General features: G+C 38.2%; 1 protein-coding gene across 4 annotated transcripts in view; it reads left to right on the forward strand.

The window, feature by feature from the left end:
* tnk2b (tyrosine kinase, non-receptor, 2b) overlaps positions 1-25991 on the forward strand; it is a 166924-nt gene that overhangs the window by 73318 nt on the left and 67615 nt on the right. For 3 of the 4 annotated variants that reach the window (XM_062070215.1, XM_062070213.1, XM_062070216.1), the window contains one exon: positions 24830-25007. In XM_062070215.1, the coding sequence (XP_061926199.1) occupies positions 24845-25007 (163 nt within the window). In that variant the 5' untranslated portion in view covers positions 24830-24844. Of the gene's footprint in view, positions 1-15922; positions 16301-24829; positions 25008-25991 lie in introns of those variants that run through there. The other variant, XM_062070214.1, reaches the window with a different exon arrangement.

Raw genomic sequence — 25991 nt, forward strand, 5'->3', positions numbered from 1 at the left:
TCTTTGTTGTAGCGGTGTAGCGTGCAAGGACGGGAGTGGAAGAAGTGTCAAAAGATGGCGCTAACTGTTTTAATGACATTCAGACTTTACTTGATTCAATAACGGAGCAGCATGTCCTCATCCGGAAACAACCACACCGGAAATGTGTCCCGTGAAAAACCGTCCGACCGGAGCTCTCTAATAACTCAAGTTCCTTGGGTGAATAATGTAAACTCACTACTGTTGTGGTTTAACAGAGTGGAGATGACGACACAGACACCAGGGGGCAATGTAGCTCTAAGATTTATTATATATATAGACCATATATATATAATTATCAAACAATACTAAATATCCTAACTAAGGAAATGGAGTGTGACAAAATCCAAGAGTGTGTATGGGGTAAGACTATGTGTGTAGATTAGCTGTTGAGTGTTACCGTAAATGTTGAACGAGAGACGAGGAAGTCCAGGGGAGAGAGAAGTCTACAGGTCCGAGTCCAAAGCGGGGGAAGTCAAGGATCGAGGGAGGCAGTCAGAGTCCAGAGGGAGATCCAGGGAAAAGTGAGACGCACAGCTCACTTTCCAGGCGACGGAGGGTACTGCGGGGACGACACAAGAAAACACGGAGGGGCAAACACAGAGAGAGCAGGATTTCGTCAAGCAGGACGTGGCTTACTGTACGCGAACAGAAGGTTATATTCCGGCCCGGGATGGCAGGTCGTGCCGGCTTATGAAGGCAGCTCGCTCCTCACGGGCAGGTGCGCTGATTGCAGATTGTCTGCAAGCGCGAGGAGGCACGCCCACAGCGGAGAGAGAGCGCCCGTGGGCGTGGCCCGCGGTGCACTCGTCAGAACGCAAATATAATGGTGCATTGGAATGCGCCCTGGCCGTGACAACTACACCGGTATGTTGTAGGTGTAGTAATTTGTAGTAATGCGGTGTACATGGTCGAGTCATTTAATTTAGGATTCAAGTGAGCCTTTTAATCTCTCACCATTGCACTCAATATGCTGCTTTGCTAAAGAAACCAGACATTTCCGACCACCGATCACGAAAAGTGCATTGGAACACCCCCTTATAGAGTCAGTTACCGTATTTTTCAGACCATAGGGCGCACCGTCATCTTTGTTGTAGCGGTGTAGCGTGCAAGGACGGGAGTGGAAGAAGTGTCAAAAGATGGCGCTAACTGTTTTAATGACATTCAGACTTTACTTGATTCAATAACGGAGCAGCAGCATGTCCTCATCCGGAAACAACCACACCGGAAATGTGTCCCGTGAAAAACCGTCCGACCGGAGCTCTCTAATAACTCAAGTTCCTTGGGTGAATAATGTAAACTCACTACTGTTGTGGTTTAACAGAGTGGAGATGACGACACAGACACCAGGGGGCAATGTAGCTCTAAGATTTATTATATATATAGACCATATATATATAATTATCAAACAATACTAAACATCCTAACTAAGGAAATGGAGTGTGACAAAATCCAAGAGTGTGTATGGGGTAAGACTATGTGTGTAGATTAGCTGTTGAGTGTTACCGTAAATGTTGAACGAGAGACGAGGAAGTCCAGGGGAGAGAGAAGTCTACAGGTCCGAGTCCAAAGCGGGGGAAGTCAAGGATCGAGGGAGGCAGTCAGAGTCCAGAGGGAGATCCAGGGAAAAGTGAGACGCACAGCTCACTTTCCAGGCGACGGAGGGTACTGCGGGGACGACACAAGAAAACACGGAGGGGCAAACACAGCGAGAGCAGGATTGCGTCAAGCAGGACGTGGCTTACTGTACGCGAACAGAAGGTTATATTCCGGCCCGGGATGGCAGGTCGTGCCGGCTTATGAAGGCAGCTCGCTCATCACGGGCAGGTGCGCTGATTGCAGATTGTCTGCAAGCGCGAGGAGGCACGCCCACAGCGGAGAGAGAGCGCCCGTGGGCGTGGCCCGCGGTGCACTCGTCAGAACGCAAATATAATGGTGCATTGGAATGCGCCCTGGCCGTGACAACTACACCGGTATGTTTTAGGTGTAGTAATTTGTAGTAATGCGGTGTACATGGTCGAGTCATTTAATTTAGGATTCAAGAGAGCCTTTTAATCTCTCACCAGTGCACTCAATATGCTGCTTTGCTAAAGAAACCGGACATTTCCGACCACCGATTACGAAAAAGTGCATTGAAACACCCATTATAGAGTCAGTTACCGTATTCTTCGGACCATAGGGGTGTTCAAAATCAACATGATCATTACATTTATGATCATAAAGGGTCATCTTGACATCTTCATCTTAAGACCTTTTTCAGCCCGTCCAACGTTATGGAAACACTGGGGTGGGTAAAACACACTATCAAGTTTAATGAAATATAAAGGATTTATCGAGTTTAATGAAAAAAAAAAAATATTTTAAGTGCGCCTTATAGTCCGGAAAATACGGTAATTGACAGCTAGTGAGCTATTATTAGAGTTAAATTATTCAAATGTACAAAACCCCAAACCAGTGAAGTTGGCACGTTGTGTAAATGTTAAATAAAAACAGAATACAATGATTTGCAAATCCTTTTCAACTTATATTCAATTGAATAGACTGCAAAGACAAGATACTTAACGTTCAAACTGGAAAACTTTGTTATTTTTGGCAAATATTAGCTCATTTGGAATTTGATGCCTGCAACATGTTTCAAAAAAGCTGGCACAAGTGGCAAAAAAGACTGAGAAAGTTGAGGAATGCTCATCAAACACTTATTTGGAACATCCCACCGGTGAACAGGGTAACTGGGAACAGGTGGGTGCCATGATTGGGTATAAAAGCCGCTTCCATGAAATGCTCTGTCATTCACAAACAAGGATGGGGCGAGGGTCACCACTTTGTCAACAAATTCCTGAGCAAATTGTCCAACAGATTAAGAACAACATTTCTCAACGAGCTATTGCAAGGAAGTTAGGGATTTCACCATCTACGGTCCGTAATATCATCAAAAGGTTCAGAGAATCTGGAGAAATCACTGCACGTAAGCGATGATATTAAGGACCTTCGATCCCTCAGGCGGTACTGCATCAAAAAGCGACATCAGTGTGTAAAGGATATCACCACATGGGCTCAGGAACGCTTCAGAAAACCACTGTCAGTAACTACAGTTGGTCGCTACATCTGTGAGTGCAAGTTAAAACTCTACTATGCAAAGCGAAAGCCATTTATCAACAACACCCAGAAACGCCGCCGGCTTCTCCGGGCCCGAGCTCATCTAAGATGGACTGATGCAAAGTGGAAAGGTGTTCTGTGGTCTGACGAGTCCACATTTCAAATTGTTTTTGGAAACTGTGAACGTCGTGTCCTCCGGACCAAAGAGGAATAGAACCATCCGGATTGTTATAGGCGCAAAGTTCAAAAGCTAGCATCTGTGATGGTATGGGGGTGTATTAGTGCCCAAGGCATGGGTAACTTACACATCTGTGAAGGCACCATTAATGCTGTAAAGTACATACAGATTTTGGAGCAACATATGTTGCCATCCAAGCAACGTTATCATGGACGCCCCTGCTTATTTCAGCAAGACGATGCCAAGCCACGTGTTACAACGGCGTGGCTTCAGTTTCTCAGTTCGAACATTAAATATCTTGTCTTTGCAGTCTATTCAATTGAATATAAGTTGAAAAGGATTCGCAAATCATTGTATTCTGTTTTTATTTACCGTTTACACAATTAACTTCACTGGTTTTGGGTTTTGTCGTATCCCTGCCCTCTTTATTGGTCGTCCACCTACTATTTATTACCAGTCAGGCCACGGTGACGTCAATCCATGCCATGAACTTTGCTTTACTGTGACACATTCCTTCCAGATCAGCCAACTAATGAATGACATAACTCACACGAGGAAGTGACCTCGCAAAGGACAAGATGGATCATTTGTTGCTTTTGTTCTCTCACATCCTGTGCAATTAGCTACAGTACCTCTAATTAGCTGAACGAGCAGTCTTGGTCCAGATAGAAGTCCCACCTAAACGTAAGACACTGAAACAATCAGGCATTTGTACAACAGTATTCTGCATAAAATAAGGCCTGGCTCTGGAAAGTGAAAGCAAAGGCAAAACGGAAACTGAAAGGGTTCCTATCCATGAGTGAAATTGGCCCCAAACATTTTTTGGATAGATTTTTCAACTTTATGTTCTTTACAAGTGTATGTAAACTTTTGACCACCACTGTAAAAACACAGCAATTCCTCAGGGGTTAAAACAAGCAGACTGATTGAAAGCTCGCTCTGCTTCTAAAAACAGCTGGTAAGGGTTTGTTTATGGTCAGCCAAGTGGGAGAGAGAGAGAAAAATAAAGAGAGAGAACACTTTTGGAGGATTAGTGGCAGGAAATAAAAGGCAGCTCCAAATAGAGAAGAAAACGCAAGGGGTCAGTTAGACCCCGGGGAGATCGGGAAACTTGGGAGCAGAGTGAAACATTAGGCATAACGAAGAAGTAAACATCAATAGGAACACAGAAAAGAAAAGGCATTGAAGCTTAGGGAAGGCTACGCAGGACGAAACTAAAACTGAACTGGCCGCAAAGTAAACAAAAACAGAATGCTGGACGACAGCAAAGACCTACTGTGGCGTGGGAGCAGAGTGACAAATTAGACATAATGAAGAAGTAAACATCAATAGGAACACAGAAAAGAAAAGGCATTGAAGCTTAGGGAAGGCTATGCAGAACGAAACTAAAACTGAACTGGCCGCAAACTAAACAAAAACAGAATGCTGGACGACAGCAAAGACTTACTGTGGAGTGGGAGCAGAGTGAAAAATTAGGCATAACGAAGAAGTAAACATCAATAGGAACACAGAAAAGAAAAGGCATTGAAGCTTAGGGAAGGCTATGCAGAACTAAACTAAAACTGAACTGGCCGGAATAAAAACAGAATGCTGGACGACAGCAAAGACTTACTGTGGAGTGGGAGCTTAGGGAAGGCTACGCAGGACGAAACTAAAACTGAACTGGCCGCAAAGTAAACAAAAACAGAATGCTGGACGACAGCAAAGACCTACTGTGGAGTGGGAGCAGAGTGACAAATTAGACATAATGAAGAAGTAAACATCAATAGGAACACAGAAAAGAAAAGGCATTGAAGCTTAGGGAAGGCTATGCAGAATGAAACTAAAACTGAACTGGCCGCAACAAAAACAGAATGCTGGACAACAGCAAAGACTTACTGTGGAGTGGGAGCAGAGTGAAATATTAGGCATAACGAAGAAGTAAACATCAATAGGAACACAGAAAATAAAAGGCATTGAAGCTTAGGGATGGCTATGCAGGACGAAACTAAAACTGAACTGAAGTAAACATCAATAGGAACACGAGAGGTCAGATACAATCCAAGAGACGAACACATTTGATTCGTCTTTACAAATAAATACTTCGTTATGATTAACACTTTCAGAGAGTACCGTATTTTCCGACTATAAGCCGCTACTTTTTCCCCCTGCTTTGAACCCTGCGGCTGATTTATGGATTTTTCTTCGCTGGCAGCCACAATGTTTTGTTTTCAACAAACGGTTTCCATAGAACCGTGTTTTTGCCGCGAGATACAGTCTGGTGTGCCGTTGGAGTTTATCTAATTTCACCTATTTGGGTTAAAAATATTTTTTGCAAACCAGTAATTATAGTCTGCAAACGATGTGTTGTCGTTGAGTGGTTGCTGCCGTCTAGAGCTCTGCAAAGTAACCGTGTAATACTCATCCATATCAGTAGGTGGCAGCCGGTAGCTAATTGCTTTGTAGATGTCGGAAACAGCGGGAGGCAGGGTGCAGGTAAAAAAAAGGTATCTAATGCTTAAACCAAAAATAAACAAAAGGTGAGTGCCCCTAAGAAAAGGCATTGAACCTTAGGGAAGGCTATGCAGAACCAAACTAAAACTGAACTGGCTGAAAAGTAAACAAAAACAGAATGCTGGACGACAGCAAAGACTTACTGTGGAGCAAAGATAATGTACAATGTCCCCACAAAGACGGATAAAAACAACTGAAATATTCTTGAATGCTAAAGCAAAGTAGATGCGGGAAATATCGCTTAAAGGAAGACATGAAACTGCTAAAGTAAAATACCCCCCCAAAAAAGAGAAAAAGCCACCAAAATAGGAGCGCAAGACAAGAACTAAAACACTACACACAGGAAAACAGCAAAAAACGAAAGTTGAACAAAGTTTTTAATGCACATAGATTTTATCAGAGTCTTTCTTTCGCAGATCGTGACTTTTCGGTCACGTCCGTATCCTCGCTTCTCTCCTGCTCCCGGCCGCTTACTGTTAAAGACAACAGATGATTAGATTAACACGTACTACCTGTGAAATCGAATCACCTGCCAGCTGTGTCTCGCCGTCAGCCCACGCCCCGCCCCTATCCGATGGCGCTCGTCCTCAGCGCCATAGACAGAGGCGGTGACCTTTGCTCCTGCAGGCGCGCTGCCCACACCTCCCTCCACAATTAGCAAATGTGCTAACACGTTTACAAGTGCCTGTGTTAGTATTATTAAAGTTAAAGTACTACTGATAGTCACACACACACACTAGGTGTGGTGAAATTACCCTCTGCATTTGACCCATCTCGTTGTTCCACCCCTCTGGGAGGTGAGGGGAGCAGTGAGCAGCAGCGGTGGCCGCGCTCGGGAATCATTTTGGTGATTTAACTCCCAATTCCAACCCTTGATGCTGAGTGCCAAGCGGGGAGGTAATGGGTCCAATTTTTATAGTCTTTGGTATGACTCGGCCGGGGTTTGAACTCACGACCTACTCTAACCACAAGGCCACTGAGTAGGCCTTAACTTACAGTGGACTTATTTTTGTCACCGTGGAGTTATTGAGTCGGTTTAGCGGATTGGAGAGCGAGCTTCCACAGCAAGTGGGTCCATGACGATGACTTCTGTTTTGTTTGAAAACACCGTTTTACTGCCTTGTTACAAGCACCATTTGTAAACAGTTGAGGTTGTAAATAAACATTTACAAATATTTTTGTCTGCGATTTATAGTCCGGAGCGGCTAAAATATGTAAACTTTTTTTTTTTTTCAAAAATGTGGTGGGTGTGGCTTAAATAAAGCCCAGAAAATGTTTGCCAAAAATAGTAATAGCTTCTTCTTTTTTTTGCTGATAGTACAGTAGATATGACAGCATAACATCCACTTGCATTTTGGTTTCCGTGGGATGGGTGGTCATCTACAACCATCAATTTCTAGTTTTTTTGTTTGTTTTTTTTGGTAACTTGTGCTCTGTAAATAGAACTATTTTTATGTTCATGAGAAGTCATCTTGCGTTTCTTCTCCATAAGTTTGTTCAAAATGGAATCTACTCCATGTACAAAACCCAAACCCAGTGAAGTGACACTTGTGATTTAGGGCTATATAAATAAACATTGATTGATTGATTGATTGATTGAAGTTGGCACGTTGTGTAAATGGTAAATAAAAACAGAATACAATGATTTGCAAATTATTTTCAACTTATATTCAATTGAATAGACAGAAAAGACACGATTTTTAATACAAAGCCACGCTGTTGTAACACGTGGCTTGGCATTGTATTTGCAAAATAAGCAGGGGCGTCCACGAAAAAGACGTTGCTCGGATGGCAACATATGTTGCTCCAAAACCTGTATGTACCTTTCAGCAATAATGGTGCCTTCACAGATGTGTAAGTTACCCATGTCTTGGGCACTAATACACCCCCATACCATCACAGATGCTGGCTTTTCAACTTAGCGCTTGAACAATCCGGATGGTTCTTTTCCTCTTTGTCCCGGAGGACACGACGTCCACAGTTTCCATAAACAAATTGAAATGTGGACTCGTCAGACCACGTAACACTTTTCCACTTTGCATCAGTCCATCTTAGATGCGCAAGGGCCCAGCAAAGCCGGCGGGTTTTTCTGGGTGTTGTTGATAAATGGCTTCCGCTTTGCATATTAGAGTTGTAACTTGCACTTACAGATGTAGCGACCAACTGTAGTTACTGACAGTGGTTTTCTGAAGTGTTCCTGAGCCCATGTGGCGATATCCTTTACACACTGATGTCGCTTTTTGATGCAGTACCACCTGATGGATCGAAGGTCACGGGCAAATAAGGTTGGGTTTTGGCCTTGCCGCTTCTGTGCAGTGATTTCTCCAGATTCTCTGTACCTTTTGATGATATTACGGACCGGAGATGGTGAAATCCCTCAATTCCTTGCAATAGCTCGTTGAGAAATGTTGTTTTTAAACAATTTGCTCACGCATTTGTTGACAAAGTGGTGACCCTCGCCCCGTCCTTGTTTGTGAATGACTGAGCATTTCATGGAAGCCGCTTTTTATACCCAATCATGGCACCCACCTGTTCCCAATTAGCCCGTTCACCTGTGGGATGTTCCAAATAAGTGTTTTGACGAGCATTCCTCAACTTTCTCAGTCTTTTTTGCCACTTGTGCCAGCTTTTTTGAAACATGTCGCAGGCATCAAATTCCAAATATTTGCAAAAAATAACAAGTTTGAACGTTAAGTAACTTGTCTTTGCAGTCTATTCAATTGAATATAAGTTGAAAAGGATTTGCAAATTATTGTATTCTGTTTTTATTTACCTTTTACACAACGTGCCAACTTCACTGGTTTTGGGTTTTGTATAAGATAAGGAGGGAAGAGAGTGGGTAAAAGGGGGTGGTGGGGCAGTTTGTGTGTGTTTTCGAGGGGCGCGATTGCATCACAGGAAACAAGCCCTCCGTCCTGCAGTTGAATGTGACCCCTTGGCTTGGGATCAAATGCTCCTCTGGGGCCGAATACCACGAAGCCTCTGTCCTCTGCACCGTGCGTCGCTTCTACACTACACTGCCTGACTTGAGAGCAGAAGGGTGGGCGGAAGAACTGGGCGAGGAGCGCTGAGAAAAAAATCCCAGAAGTACACAACACAGCACAATGTCGTAAGAAACACCTCTGTGTAACGCGGTGCGCTTTTATGCAAACCGCAACCGCCTGAACGGGCGGTGTTTGTTGTCTGAGAAGCTGTCAAAACAAGATAATTGTGTCAGTCAAGTATTAGTTGAGGTGCTGCAGAATATTCTGAAGCCCAGCATTAGGCACCCCCTTTGGAACTGGAGTCGCATGGCAGTTTTTCAGCATCATTTTCAGGGGAGCATGTTCGGCAGCGCACGATCACAGAGTACTTACAAGTAGAGACAGTGTGTAGACGGAAAAGGGAGAACAGATGCATTTTGGCTTAAAAACTAACGATAAAGGTGAAGTTATAACACTGAAACGCCCTCAGGAAGAGGTGCTTTAAGACATGGCTAGCTAGCTAGCAGCTAGCATCCGTCCACAATCGGCAGTGTTGTAGCTACTTCTAAATCACTAATCCTCGCCTCCATGGCGACAAATAAAGTACGTTTCTTACAAGTATCATCCCTGCAGGACGAGGAATAGCTAAACATGCTTCACTACACACCGTAGCTCACCGGCGTCACAATGTAAACAAACGCCATTGGTGGATCTACACCTGACATCCACTGTAATGATACCAAGTACAATAGTGTATTTAGTCGATACTACTATAATTACATCGATATTTTTTATCGTCACAAAATCTTTTTTCCTTTCTTTTTAAATCAGTAAATATGTCCCTGGACACATGAGGACTTTGAATATGACCAATGTATGATCCTGTAACGACTTGGTATCGCATCGATACCCAAATTTGTGGTATCATCCAAAACTAATGCAAATCATCCAAACAACAGAAGAATAAGTGATTATTACATGTTAACAGAAGTGTAGATAGCACATGTTAAAAGAAAAGGTAAGCAGATATTAACAGTAAAAGAACAAGTGGATTAATAATCAATTTTTACAGCTTGTCCTTTATAAAGTTGACAAAATAGTAGAATGATAAATGACACAATATGTTACTGCATACGTCAGCAGACAAATTAGGAGCCGTTGTTTGCTCACTTACTACTAAAAGTGTTATGTACAGGGGGGAGTAGATGGCACAGACCACAAGGGGGCGTAGTTGAACTCGATAAATGACACAATATGTTACTGCCTACGTCAGCAGACAAATTAGGAGCCGTTGTTTGCTCACTTACTACTAAAAGTGTTATGTACAGGGGGGAGTAGACGGCACAGACCACAAGGGGGCGTAGTTGAACTCGATAAATGACACAATATGTTACTTTATACGTCAGCAGACAAATTAGGAGCCGTTGTTTGCTCACTTACTACTAAAAGTGTTATGTACAGGGGGGAGTAGACGGCACAGACCACAAGGGGGCGTAGTTGAACTCGATAAATGACACAATATGTTACTTTATACGTCAGCAGACAAATTAGGAGCCGTTGTTTGCTCACTTACTACTAAAAGTGTTATGTACAGGGGGGAGTAGACGGCACAGACCACAAGGGGCGTAGTTAAACTCGATAAATGACACAATACGTTACTTTATACGTCAGCAGACAAATTAGGAGCCGTTGTTTGCTCACTTACTACTGAAAGTGTTATATACAGGGGGGGGGTAGACGGCACAGACCACAAGGGGGCGTAGTTAAACTCGATAAATGACACAATATGTTACTGCATACGTCATCAGACAAATTAGGAGCCGTTGTTTGCTCACTTACTACTAAAAGTGTTATGTACAGGGGGGAGTAGACGGCACAGACCACAAGGGGGCGTAGTTAAACTCGATAAATGACACAATATGTTACTGCATAAGTCAGCAGACAAATTAGGAGCCGTTGTTTGCTCACTTACTACTAAAAGTGTTATGTACAGGGGGGAGTAGACGGCACAGACCACAAGGGGGCGTAGTTGAACTCGATAAATGACACAATATGTTACTGCATACGTCAGCAGACAAATTAGGAGCCGTTGTTTGCTCACTTACTACTGAAAGTGTTAAGTACAGGGGGGAGTAGACGGCACAGACCACAAGGGGGCCTAGTTAAATTCGATAAATGACACAATATGTTACTGCATACGTCAGCAGACAAATTATGAGCCGATGTTTGCTCTCTTACTACTAAAAGTGTTATGTACAGGGGGGAGTAGACGGCACAGACCACAAGGGGGCGTAGTTGAACTCGATAAATGACACAATATGTTACTGCCTACGTCAGCAGACAAATTAGGAGCCGTTGTTTGCTCACTTACTACTGAAAGTGTTATGTACAGGGGGGAGTAGACGGCACAGACCACAAGGGGGCGTAGTTGAACTCGATAAATGACATAATATGTTACTGCGTACGTCAGCAGACAAATTATGAGCCGTTGTTTGCTCTCTTACTACTAAAAGTGTTATGTGCAGGGGGAGTAGACGGCACAGACCACAAGGGGACGTAGTTGAACTCGATAAATGACACAATGTGTTACTGCATACGTCAGCAGACAAATTAGGATAAGTTGTTTGCTCACTTACTACTGAAAGTGTTAAGTACAGGGGGAGTAGACGGCACAGACCACAAGGGGGCCTAGTTAAATTCGATAAATGACACAATATGTTACTGCATACGTCAGCAGATAAATTATGAGCCGATGTTTGCTCTCTTACTACTAAAAGTGTTATGTACAGGGGGGAGTAGACGACACAGACCACAAGGAGGCGTAGTTGAACTCGATAAATGACACAATATGTTACTGCATATGTCAGCAGACAAATTAGGAGCCGTTGTTTGCTCACTTACTACTAAAAGTGTTAAGTACAGGGGGGACTAGACGGCACAGACCACAAGGGGGCGTAGTTAAACTCGATAAATGACACAATATGTTACTGCATACGTCAGCAGACAAATTAGGAGCCGTTGTTTGCTCACTTACTACTGAAAGTGTTAAATACAGGGGGGAGTAGACGGCACAGACCACAAGGGGGCATAGTTAAATTCGATAAATGACACAATATGTTACTGCATACGTCAGCAGACAAATTATGAGCCGATGTTTGCTCTCTTACTACTAAAAGTGTTATGTACAGGGGGGAGTAGACGGCACAGACCACAAAGGGGCGTAGTTGAACTCGATAAATGACACAATATGTTACTGCCTACGTCAGCAGACAAATTAGGAGCCGTTGTTTGCTCACTTACTACTAAAAGTGTCCTGTACAGAGGGGACTAGACGGCAGAGACCACAAGGGGGCGTAGTTAAACTCGATAAATGACACAATATGTTACTTTATACGTCAGCAGACAAATTAGGAGCCGTTGTTTGCTCACTTACTACTGAAAGTGTTATGTACAGGGGGATTAGACAGCACAGACCACAAGGGGGCGTACTTGAACTCGATAAATGACACAATATGTTACTGCATACGTCAGCAGACAAATTAGGAGCCGTTGTTTGCTTACTTACTACTAAAAGTGTTATGTACAGGGGGGAGTAGACGGCACAGACCACAAGGGGGTGTAGTTAAACTCTATGATTTATTATATATATATATATATATATATATACATATATATATATATATATATATATATATATATATATATATTTATATATATATATATATATATATATATATATATATATATATATATATAATAACAAACAATTATAATATTAATCTACAAGGGAATGAAGTGTGACAAAAATCCAAAAGAGTGTGTGGTGTGTGACTATGTGTGGGAATTACTTGCTGAGTGTTACCATGAGTGTTGAGCGAGAGGCAAGTCCAAAAGGGGCAGGGCAGGCTCAATTTGTTGTCGTCCCTGGCCTCGCCAAATCCCAGCGCGTAAAAGTGTGTGTTGTCTAAAACCGTCCAGACACTGCTCCTTAATGTTTAAAAAAATAAATAAACCAGAGACTCGAACTGGCTGATCATCTCAAGTTTGTGCTGCCCGGATGACTGGAGGGTAATTGAACAAAGGAGAAGTCACGTCTATTTTTAGCCCCACGCTGAATAGAAGGATGGAAAAGCAAACAGACAGTAGCCCCACACACGCGCACACACACACACACACACACACACACACACACACACACACACACACACACACACACACACACACACACACACACACACACACACACACACACACACACACACACACACACACACACACACACACACACACACACACATTCTTGTATTTCTTACCTTCTTGAGACCTCCGAAAAAGGCCTACCTCTTTAGTACCACCCTTTCTAGATATATAAAGATTTGTATTTACAACATTAATAATACATACATACGATGCACATATAAAAAAGCTTGTTGTGAAAAATGAGTTGGAATTTAACAAGAAAAAGGTCACAATTTCACAAGTAAAACTTGGAATTTTGGCGGTATTATAATATAAGTCGTCATTTTACTCAACGCAAGTCAAAATTTTACAAGAAAAACTCAACATTTGTGCAATATTATGATAAAAGTTCAAATTCTACTCAATAACAGTCGCAGTTCTACAAGAAAAACTTAACGTTTTGGCAATTTTATAAAAGGAGTCGTAATTTTACTCGACAAAAGTCACAATTTTATAAGAAAACTGTAAAATGTTGGCAATATTACAATAATAATCAAAATTTTACTTGGCAAAATGATGACAAAAGTCATAATTTTACTCAAAAAAATTTCACTATTTTACAAGAACGACAAATTTTTTTTATTTTTTATTGTATTTATTTATGTATTTATTTTTTTAAAATTAATTTTGGCCAAAGGGGGAGCATTTCAATTTCTTACACACACTTGTTATTTCATATGTTGATTAGAGGAGGAGCACTTTTAAAACCGACAGTCAATTTAAAAAATCCCTCCTTTTTGGGACCTCCCTAATTTTAATAGATTTCACCACCAGGGGTGCACATGAGATCTCTATTTTTTGTTCTTTGTAATGTGCTTAAGGCTGATGACAAGCGAGTCACGGACCACAGATGACCCCTGTGCCACACTTTGGGAAACCCAGCTGTAGAATCTAACTGTTCATGCCCACTATAGTCTTAGTACTGTAGTGTATTTGTTCATCCTCTGGTCACATATGGGACGCGTGTTGTCTTACGTCAGCAAAGGAAGTCGTGAAATCAGCTGTTTTTTTCGGGGATGAATAGGGAAGTCCTTCTTTAGCATGCCGTCTTAATTTTATCACATATTGCTGCCTTTGCACCTGTCAATGTTGACTTTTGTATGCACATTAAATCAACAAAAAAATCCTGACTTTGGAGCAATGTTCACGGACTCTAGTATTTGGCTCTACGGTTTTCCTTATCGGGACCATGATTTCGGTCCTAACTTGTTCACCGGTCCTCATATGGACGGTAATTTTCCTTGTTGATGTCTCAAGAAGGGAAGAAACACACACACGCACGCACGCACGCACGCACAACACATTCTTCTATTTCTTACCTTCTTGAGACCTCCGAAAAATGCCTCCCTTTTTAGGACCACCCTTTCTAGATACATAAAGATTTGTATTTACAACATTAATAATATATACATACTATGCAAATATAAAAATCTTATTGTGAAAAATTTGTTGGAATTTCACAAGAAAAAAAGGTCACAATTTCACAAGTAAAACTTGGAATTTTTGCGGTATTATAATAAAAGTCGTAATTTTACTCAACGCAAGTCAAAATTTTACAAGAAAAACTCAACATTAGTGCAATATTATGAAAAAAGTTGGAATTTTACTCAGTAACAGTCGCAATTTTACAAGAACAGCTTAAACTTTTGGCAATTTTATGAAAAGAGTCTTAATTTTTACTCGACAAAAGTCACAATTTTATAAGAAAACTTTAAAATGTCGGCAATATTGTAATAATAATCGAAATTTTACTTGGCAAAATGATGACAAAAGTCATAATTTTACTAAAAAAAAGGTCACCATTTTACAAAAAAAATTGGCAATGCTGTGATAAAAGTCAGAATTTCATATGACAGATGTCATCGTTTTGCATGAAAAAGTAATTACATGAAAAAAGTAATAAGTTTACGAGAAAATATTGCAATATTACAGAAACAGAAAGAATTTGAGAAATGTTTCCCAATTTTATAAGAAAAAAGTCGACACATTGTGACACATTTTTTTTAATAATTGGTCTTTAATCTTTTTTATTTACTTCAAGTTATTACAGTATGTCTCTAATACATACATATATATATATATATATATATATATATATATATATATATATATATATATATATATATATATATATATATATATATATATATATATATATATATATATATACACACACACACACAAATGTGTATATATATATTTTTTTTAAATGTATTTATTTATTGATTAATTATTAAAAAAAATGTTTATTATGGCCAAAGGGGGCGCATTTCAATTTCTTACACACACTTGTTATTTCATATGTTGACCAGAGGGGGAGCACTTTTAAAACCGCACACAGTCAATTTGAAAAAATCCCTCCTTTTTGGGACCACCCTCATTTTGATAGATTTCACCACCATGGGTGCAATTGAGATCTCTATTTTTTAGTTTTTTATAATGTGCTTAAAGCCGATGACAAACGAGTCACGGACCACAGATGGCCCCTTTGCCGCACTTTGGGCAACCCCGTTGTAGAAGCTAACCGTTAACGGCCACGATAGTCTTAGTACTGTAGTGTATTTGTTCATCCTACGGTTTTATCTCATATTGCTGCCTTTGCACCTGTCAATGTTGACTTTTGTATGCACATTAAATCAACAAAAAAATCCTGACTTTGGAGCAATGTTCACGGACTGTAGTATTTGGCTCTACGGTTTTCCTTATTGGGACCATGATTTCGGTCCTAACTTGTTCATCGGTCCTCATATGGACGGTACTTTTCTTCGTTGATGTCTCAAAAAGGGCAGAAATACAAGAACACACACTGTGTGTGTGTGTGTGTGTGTGTTCAGAGCAAGGGGGGAGTCTGAGAGCCGGAGAGGGAGGGTGGAGGGAGGAGTGATTCATTTTAACTTCTGCAAAGTTTGTATCCCTGGCTCATTGCTGCGTGGGGAGAACACATGGTCGGAGCGGGACTCTCGCTCTAACGGACTCTGCGGGATCTTTCCACTTTTTTTTCCCGAAGACTGAATGCTCTTCTCGCAGGCTTGCCGACATGAGGCCATAGACCGGACTTCCCGAGGGATTGGCCTGCCATGGAATGTCGTAGAATTGCGCCCAGGATTGCGTTTTTGGGGCTGGAGGCAGCATATCTGGTACCGGGAATGTCAGAATGCTTTTCCACTGGCTCTGCCGCCGAAGACTCGGGATGACAAGGATTTACGTCTGAGCACATTTTTTCGCTCGTAAGGACCGAGGAATTCTCAGGATGCGACGCTTTGACAAGCTGAAAAAGTCCTTCCCCTTCCTGGCCCGCTTTCACGTATACCGAGTAAGTTTGTTTGACTCGCACCAGTCCGGGGGGAGACTTTTGTGTTTCTGTTTTGACAGTTTTAGCAAGGATTACGTGCGTGCCTGTCGGACTGTGTGTGTGCAGCTGGACCGAGGCTGTCGCCTGGGAGAGAACTGAATAGTGCTGATACAGGTCATGACTTTGGCCTGCAGACTCCTACATATCTACAAACCCCAAAAAGTTGCCACATTGTGTAAATCGTAAACAAAAATAGAATACAATGATTTGCAAGTCCTTTTCAACCTATATTCAATTGAATAGACCGCAAAGACAAGATATTTGGTGTTGCTTGCTGCTTACCTGTGCTTGCTAGCGTCATTTATTGAACAGGCGTCTACACATAAAGAGATTATGTGTGGACTGCAAGTTATGTACTGGTCACACTTGTTATTACACCATGTACCAAATAAAATTGCTTCGAGGTCGGTAAGCACAACCAGAATTAATACGTACATATATATATATATATACCTACAAACGAGTCATAATGATGCAATATGTACATACAGCTAGCCAAAATAGCATGTTAGCATTGATTAGCTTGCAGTCATGCTCTGACCAAATATGCCTGATTAGCACTCCCAACAAGTCAATGACGTCAACAAAGCTCACCTTTTGTGCATTCACGCACAGCATAAAACGTTTGGTGGACAAAATGAGACAAAGAAGAAGTGGCAAAAAAAAAAAGAATGCAACTTGGTTAAAATATTTTTGGTGTGTGCTTGAGTACTTTTTGAGCACGTTCAACAATACCGCGATGATCTATGATGATTATAATCGTAACAGACAGACTACATTTTATCTTTTATTATTTGGTTGTTTACATTTCAATCACCATGTTAGAATATGCGAGAAATGTAAGTTTATTGCATTTGAAAGGGTATAATTTTATTTATTTATTTATTTTTATTTTTTACAAGTCAAATGTTGTTGTTTTTTATTTCCCCAAGCAAGTAACCCACAAAAATGATATATAAATTAAAATTAGATAAAATTAGATAAATTAAAATAGAAACTAGAAAAAAAATACATAATTCAGTCAAATAAATACAGGCAAATATTGACATGAAGCCTGAATGTCCCCAACACGGTGCAGCAAAACACAAAAGCAGACAAAAGGCTCATCAATTATCCACCTTTCAATCCACCTTTTTTTTTTTCATTTTATTTTTATCGACATCCAGCATCAGATATTCCTATCCATTACATCATATTCACATACATCATATATCTATTGTCTGCCCTAAATGTCAAAATATGTTTTTGTTTATATCCCAACAATACCACCCCCCCCTCCCCAAAAAAAAGAAACAGCAAAAAAACAAAGTAGTATCTACAAATACATCAATTAAATAAGCAAAAAATAAATAATAATACATTAATAATAATAATAATAATAATCAGAAATAAAATAAAAAAATATAAACAGATACCTATATACAGTATATATATATGCATACACACACATACATATATATATATATATATATATATATATATATATATATATATATATATATATATATATATATATATATATATATATATATATATATATATATATATATATAAACATACATATGTATACACATATACATACATATGTATACACATATACATACATATGTATACACATATAGGGAGTAATACTGAAAGGGTATACCATATTTTTCGGACTATAAGTCGCAGTGTTTTTCATAGTTTGGCCGGTGGTGCGACTTATACTCAGGAGCGACTTATGTGTGAAATTATTAACACATTACCGTAAAATATCAAATAATATTATTTAGCTCATTCACGTAAGAGACTAGACATATAAGATTTCATGGGATTTAGCGATTAGGAGTGACAGATTGTTTGGTAAACGTATAGCATGTTCTGTATGTTATAGTTATTTGAATGACTCTTACCATAATATGTTACGTTAACATACCAGGCACGTTCTCAGTTGGTTATTTATGCCTCATATAACGTACACTTATTCAGCCTGTTGTTCACTATTCTTTATTTATTTTACATTGCCTTTCAAATGTCTATTCTTGGTGTTGGCTTTTATCAACGACTTATACTCCAGTGCGACTTATGTTTTTTTCCTTCTTTATTATGCATTTTCGGCCGGTGCGACTTATACTCCGGAGCGACTTATACTCCAAAAAATACGGGGTAAGTCCTTAAAATTTGCGCGCGTCCGTCATTGTAGTCCGTGCAGACCCTGTAGTCAATAAACTCTATCTTCTCATTAGGAGGGCATTCAGCTGTTGCCATTTCTAATACAAAGTAGTGTAAAGTTCTTACTTATATCTGTCAGTGAACTCGCCATGAAAGCGCTAAAACATACCGGTGTAGTGACTTTACATTATTCACCCAAGAAACTTTAGTTATCAGAGAGTTCCGGTCGGACGGTTTTTCACGGGACACATTTCCGTTGTTGCTGCACTAGTGAGCCACGGATGAGGAGATGCTGCTCCGTTGTTGATTGACGTAAAGTCTGAATGTCAATAGAACAGTTAGCGCCATCTTTTGACACTTCTTCCACGCCCGTCCTTGCACGCTACACCGCTACAACAAAGATGACGGGGAGAAGACGCTGCTAATCTAATAAATAATGCCACAGGCATAATGTCGGACCCTTAACCTGAGATCTTTGACTGCTGGTGTGACACTGCAGAGGTAAAGAGTCCGGAGAGGAAGCGGAATTGCATCTTTTTCCCGGTGTTGAACTAACACATATACGTAACTGCGTAAGAAGGTCATACTTGTGGCCGCCTTTTGGAGGAAAACGGCAGTAACTCATACTGGTTGCTTGGCAGGGGAATATAATGTAAACGTACCGAGAGCATTCCAAGAGACTTAGGTCAAGGCTTCACTTATGACATCAATGAGCAAACAGCTATGAGGTTATCTTGAAGGCAGGGGTTCTCAAATATTGTGTATTTGTGTGTATACCAGCATTCATGTCAGAACAGTACACGAGTCTGCAGTTAGGTGGCAGCAGTGCTCAATCTAATCAATGGGCGCCTTGTTCTACCCAGTAACAGAAGTAAGTAATAATAATAATTATAATAATAATTTGTAACGCACTCAAAAGTGCTAAAAAGTATTGAAAAAATAAAAAATAAATAAAAAAAAGGTAAAAAAATAAAAATAGATAGTTAGAATATATAATAGAAAATTAAAATATAAATAAAAACACTAGATAAACACTAGATAAAACATAGAAACATAGATAAAATAGAAATAAAAATATTTGTTAAAATCTCAAAGTGCTACAAAGTATTGAAAAAATTAATTAAAAAAAAGGTAACAAATAAAAATAGAGAGTTGGAATATATAATAGACAATTATTTTTAAATTTTGATTTCTATTTACTGTTTTAATTGGTTTTTCCCTTTAAAATCGTTTTTAATCATATTTATTTTTATATTGTTTTTATATTGGTTCTATATTTATTTATTTTTTGTTTTTATTCAGTCATTGGTGAAACTAAGGATAATATTTGATTATTGTTTTTAATATTGTTGTGCAGCACTTTGGAAACATTTTTGTTGTTTAAATGTGCTATATAAATAAAGTGGATTGGATTGGATTGATTAAAATAGAAATAAAAACACTAGATAAACACTAGATAAAACATAGAAACATAGATAAAATAGAAATACAAATATTTGTTAAAATCTCAAAGTTCTACAAAGTATTGAAAAAATTAATTAAAAAAAAGGTAACAAATAAAAATAGAAAGTTAGAATATATAATAGACAATTAAAATAGAAATAAAAACAATAGATAAACACTAAATAAAACATAGAAACATATATAAAATACAAATAAAAATATTTGTTAAAATCTCAAAGTGCTACAAAGTATTGAAAAAATAAAAAATAAAAAAAGGTAAAAAATAAAAATAGAAAGTTAGAATATATAATAGACAATTAAAATAGAAATAAAAACACTAAACACTAGATAAAACATAGATAAAATAGAAATACAAATATTTGTTAAAATCTCAAAGTGCTACAAATTATTGAAAAAAAAATAAAGAAAGGTAAAAAATAAAAATAGAAAGTTAGAATATATAATAGACATTTAAAATAGAAATAGAAACACTAGATAAACACTACATAAAACATAGAAACATAGATAAAATAGAAATAAAAATATGTGTTAAAATCTCAAAGTGCTACAAAGTATTGAAAAAAAAATATATTAAACAAAAAAGGTACAAAATAAAAATAGAAAGTTAGAATATATAATAGACAATTAAAATAGAAATAAAAACACTAGATAAAACATAGAAACATAGATAAAATAGAAATACAAATATTTGTTAAAATCTCAAAGTGCTACAAAGTATTGAAAAAATTAATTAAAAAAAAGGTAACAAATAAAAATAGAAAGTTAGAATATATAATAGACAATTAAAATAGAAATAAAAACAATAGATAAACACTAAATAAAACATAGAAACATATATAAAATACAAATACAAATATTTGTTAAAATCTCAAAGTGCTACAAAGTATTGAAAAAATAAAAAATAAAAAAAGGTAAAAAATAAAAATAGAAAGTTAGAATATATAATAGACAATTAAAATAGAAATAAAAACACTAAACACTAGATAAAACATAGATAAAATAGAAATACAAATATTTGTTAAAATCTCAAAGTGCTACAAATTATTGAAAAAAAAAATAAAGAAAGGTAAAAAATAAAAATAGAAAGTTAGAATATATAATAGACATTTAAAATAGAAATAGAAACACTAGATAAACACTACATAAAACATAGAAACATAGATAAAATAGAAATAAAAATATGTGTTAAAATCTCAAAGTGCTACAAAGTATTGAAAAAAATATATATTAAACAAAAAAGGTACAAAATAAAAATAGAAAGTTAGAATATATAATAGACAATTAAAATAGAAATAAAAACACTAGATAAAACATAGAAACATAGATAAAATAGAAATACAAATATTTGTTAAAATCTCAAAGTGCTACAAAGTATTGAAAACAAAATATATTAAACAAAAAAGGTACAAAATAAAAATAGAAAGTTAGAATATATAATAGACAATTAAAATAGAAATAAAAACACTAGATAAACACTAGATAAAACATAGAAACATAGATAAAATAGAAATACAAATATTTGTTAAAATCTCAGTGCTACAAAGTATTGAAAAAAAAAAGGTTAAAAATAAAAAGTTAGAATATATAATAGAAAATTAAAATAGAAATAAAAACACTAGATAAAACATAGGAACATAGATAAAATAGAAATAAAAATATTTGTTAAAATCTCAAAGTGCTACAAAGTATTGAAAAAAATAAATAACTCTGTTGTAACACGTGCAGAATGTGGCTTGGCATTGTCTTGCTCAAATAAGCAGGGGCGTCCATGAAAAAGACGTTGCTGGGATGGAACATATGTTGCTCCAAAACCTGTATGTACCTTTCAGCATTAATGGTGCCTTCACAGATGTGTAAGTTACCCATGTCTTGGGCACTAATACACCCCCATACCATCACAGATGCTGGCTTTTCAACTTTGCGCCTATAACAATCCGGATGGTTCTTTTCCTCTTTGGTCCGGAGGACACGTCGTCCACAGTTTCCATAAACAATTTGAAATGTGGACTCGTCAGACCACAGAACACTTTTCCACTTTGCATCAGTCCATCTTAGATGAGCTCGGGCGGCATTTCTGGGTGTTGTTGATACATTTTTTTTGCTTTGTACAGTAGAGTTTTAACTGGCACTTACAGATGTAGCGACAAACTGTAGTTACTGACAGTGGTTTTCTGCAGTGTTCCTGAGCCCATGCGGTGATATCCTTTACACACTTCACTTAGTGAATGACTGAGCATTTCATGGAATCTACTTTTATACCCAATCATGGCACCCACCTGTTCCCAATTAGCCTGTTCACCTGTGGGATGTTCCAAATAAGTGTTTTGACGAGCATTCCTTTGCAAATCATTGTATTCTGTGTTTATTTACGATTTACACATTTGTGCCAACTTCACTGGATCTGGGTTTTGTAAATAGAAACTACACACGGGTCTTTTTTCTTACTTTTTTACTGTTGCTTTTTAAATGAAAATACTTATTTCAATAACATACTGAGCCGCGGGCCGCAAATGGCCCCTGGCCTACATTTTGGGCTTCTCGCTATTCATGTGGCACATACAAATACCAGTTAGAAAACTGTTAAAAGGACAACAAACAAACTAACTACATCAAAACACAAGGTCCATGACAGAGGGAAAAAAATACAGAACGAGTCCAGGAAAACCCTAAACTTGGTCATCTTAACAATGCCAGACTGTGGACTATTTCAATCCGTCACTCTGGCACGGCTCAGCTGTGTCATGGTCGGGGCAAACGCGTGGTTTGGAGCAGCTTTCTCAGGATGATGCTGCAGAATGATACACTATATTGCCAAAAGTATTTGGCCACCCATCCAAATGATCAGAATCAGGTGTCGTAATCACTTGGCCCGGCCACAGGTGTATAAAATCAAGCACTTAGGCATGGAGACTGTTTCTACAAACATTTGTGAAAGAATGGGCCGCTCTCAGTGATTTCCAGCGTGGAACTGCCGTAGGATGCCACCTGTGCAACAAATCCAGTCGTGAAATGTCCTCGCTCCTAAATATTCCAAAGTCAACTTTCGGCTTTATTATAAGAAAATGGAAGAGTTTGGGAACAGCAACTCAAGTGGTAAGCCACGTAAACTATGCTGAAGCGCATAGTGCAAAGACTTTCTGCCCAGTCAGTTGCTACAGAGCTCCAAACTTCGTGTGACCTTCCAATTAGCCCACGTACAGTACGCAGAGAGCTTCATGGAATGGGTTTCAATGGCCGAGCAGCTGCATCTAAGCCATACATCACCAAGTCCATGGTATTTATTTTTTTTTAATTTTTTTTGTCATAAAAAAATACAATCATGTGTGCTTACGGACTGTATCCCTGCAGACTGTATTGATATATATAGATATATAATGTAGGAACCAGAAATATTAATAACAGAAAGAAACAACCCTTTTGTGTGAATGAGTGTAAATGGGGGAGGGAGGTTTTTTGGGTTGGTGCACTAATTGTAAGTGTATCTTGTGTTTTTTATGTTGATTTTAGGGCTGCAACTAACGATTAATTTGATAATCGATTAATCTGTCGATTATTACTTCGATTAATCAATTAATAATCGGATAAAAGAGACAAACTACATTTCTATCCTTTCCAGTATTTTATTGAAAAAAAAACAGCATACTGGCACCATACTTATTTTGATTATTGTTTCTCAGCTGTTTGTAAATGTTGCAGTTTATAAATAAAGGTTTATTAAAAAATTAAAAAATTAAAATTTGTAATAAAAAATAAAATAAAATAAAAGTCTGCGCATAGCATAGATCCAACGAATCGATTACTAAATTAATCGGCAACTACTTTAATAATCGATTTTAATCGATTTAATCGATTAGTTGTTGCAGCCCTAGTTGATTTAATAAAAAAAATAATAATAAAAAAAACCTTTTTTTATTTTTTTGGTTTTTTTATTTCTTGTGCGGCCCGGTACCAATTGAGCCACGGACCGGTACCGGGCCACGGCCCGGTTGTTGGGGACCACTGCTTTACACCACTTCATCCCACACTTTGTATTGGAGTTGGTGATGTATGGCTTAGATGCAGCTGCCCGGCCTTGGAAACCCATTTCATGATGCTCTCTGCGTACTGTACGTGGGCTAATTGTAAGGCCACATGAAGTTTGGAGCTCTGTAGCAACTGACTGTGCAGAAAGTCTTTGCACTATGCGCTTCAGCATCCGCTGACCCCTCTCTTGTCAGTTTACCTGGCTTACCACTCGGTGGCTGAGTTGCTGTTGTTCCCAAACTCTTCACTTTTCCTATAATAAAGTTGACTTTGGAATATTTAGGAGCGAGGAAATTTCCCGACTGGATTTGTCGCACAGGTGGCATCCTATAACAGTTCCACGCTAGAAATCACTGAGAGTGGCCCATTCTTTCACAAATGTTTGTAGAAACAGTCTCCATGCCTAAGTGCTTAGTAATTAGGACACCCGATTCTAATCATTTGGATGGGTGGCCAAATACTTTTGGCAATATAGTGTATGTGAGTCAAGGCAGGTGGCCAAATACTTGATATGCACTGGGACAATTCTGCGTAGGGATGTGGACATCTGGCGGAACCATTGCAGATTGAGCTTTAAGGACCTGAAGAGGACACAGTCTTCTGTTAGCACTGATTCTTTATGGCTTTGGGTCAGCAATAGGAAGTGACCTTTCACCATAGCCAATATGGCTAAATAACAAAGGGGGAAGTCGTGACCTTCCTGACATTGTCCTGGGAACCTTGTAACCTCACACAGGAAATTCCCCATTCACGGAGTCTGATGACGACGTCACCGACACAATAGACTACTCAAACGCTGTGGATCAGGGAGTCGAATCAAGGATAACGTATTCGATGTGCGTGTGTTCGCAGAAACTGGGCAATAGCATGCAGTGCGAGGAAGGCACGGAATGGCTGCTGGAGCTGCTGGTGGAAGTACAATTGCAGCAATACTTCTTGCGGATCAGGGATGACCTGAACGTCACACGGCTGTCCCATTTCGACTATGTCAAGAATGAAGATCTTGAGAAGATTGGCATGGGACGGCCCGGTGAGTCCCATTTTTTTTTTTTTTACCTTAATATTTGTCGCTTGTTCTTGTTGGAAAAAGTACAAGCAGGATTGTTATTTGTCAGTTATTTTATACACACATATTTAAATAGGCATTAGGCCAGACCTGGGCAAATTAAGGCCCGTTAGTCTTTTATACAGCATTATTCACATGTGAATAACATAAATACAGGCTATTATACAGCATTATTCACATGTGAATAATATAAATACAGTCTATTATACAGCATTATTCACATTTGAATAACATAAATACAGTCTATTATACAGCATTATTCACATGTGAATAAATAAATACAGTCTATTATACAGCATTATTCACATGTGAATAACATAAATACAGTCTATTATACAGCATTATTCACATGTGAATAATATAAATGCAGTCTATTATACAGCATTATTCACATGTGAATAATATAAATGCAGTCTATTATACAGAATTATTTACATGTGAATAATATAAATACAGTCTATTATACAGCATTATTCACATGTCAATAACATAAAAACAGTCCATTATACAGCATTATTCACATGTGAATAAATAAATACAGTCTATTATACAGCATTATTCACATGTGAATAACATAAATACAGTCTATTATACAGCATTATTCACATGTGAATAACATAAATACAGTATTATACAGCATTATTCACATGTGAATAAATAAATGCAGTCTATTATACAGCATTATTCACATGTGAATAACATAAATACAGTCTATTATACAGCATTATTCACATGTGAATAATATAAATACAGTCTATTACACAGCATTTCCACATGTGAATATCAATACAGTCTATCATACAGCATTATTTACATATGAATAACATAAATACAGTCTATTATACAGTATTGTTCACATGTGAATAATATAAATACAGTCTATTATACAGCATTATTTGCATGTGAATAACACAAATACAGTCTATTATACAGCATTATTCACATGTG

This window comes from Entelurus aequoreus, linkage group LG14, assembly GCF_033978785.1.
Source record: "Entelurus aequoreus isolate RoL-2023_Sb linkage group LG14, RoL_Eaeq_v1.1, whole genome shotgun sequence".
NCBI lineage: Eukaryota > Metazoa > Chordata > Actinopteri > Syngnathiformes > Syngnathidae > Entelurus > Entelurus aequoreus.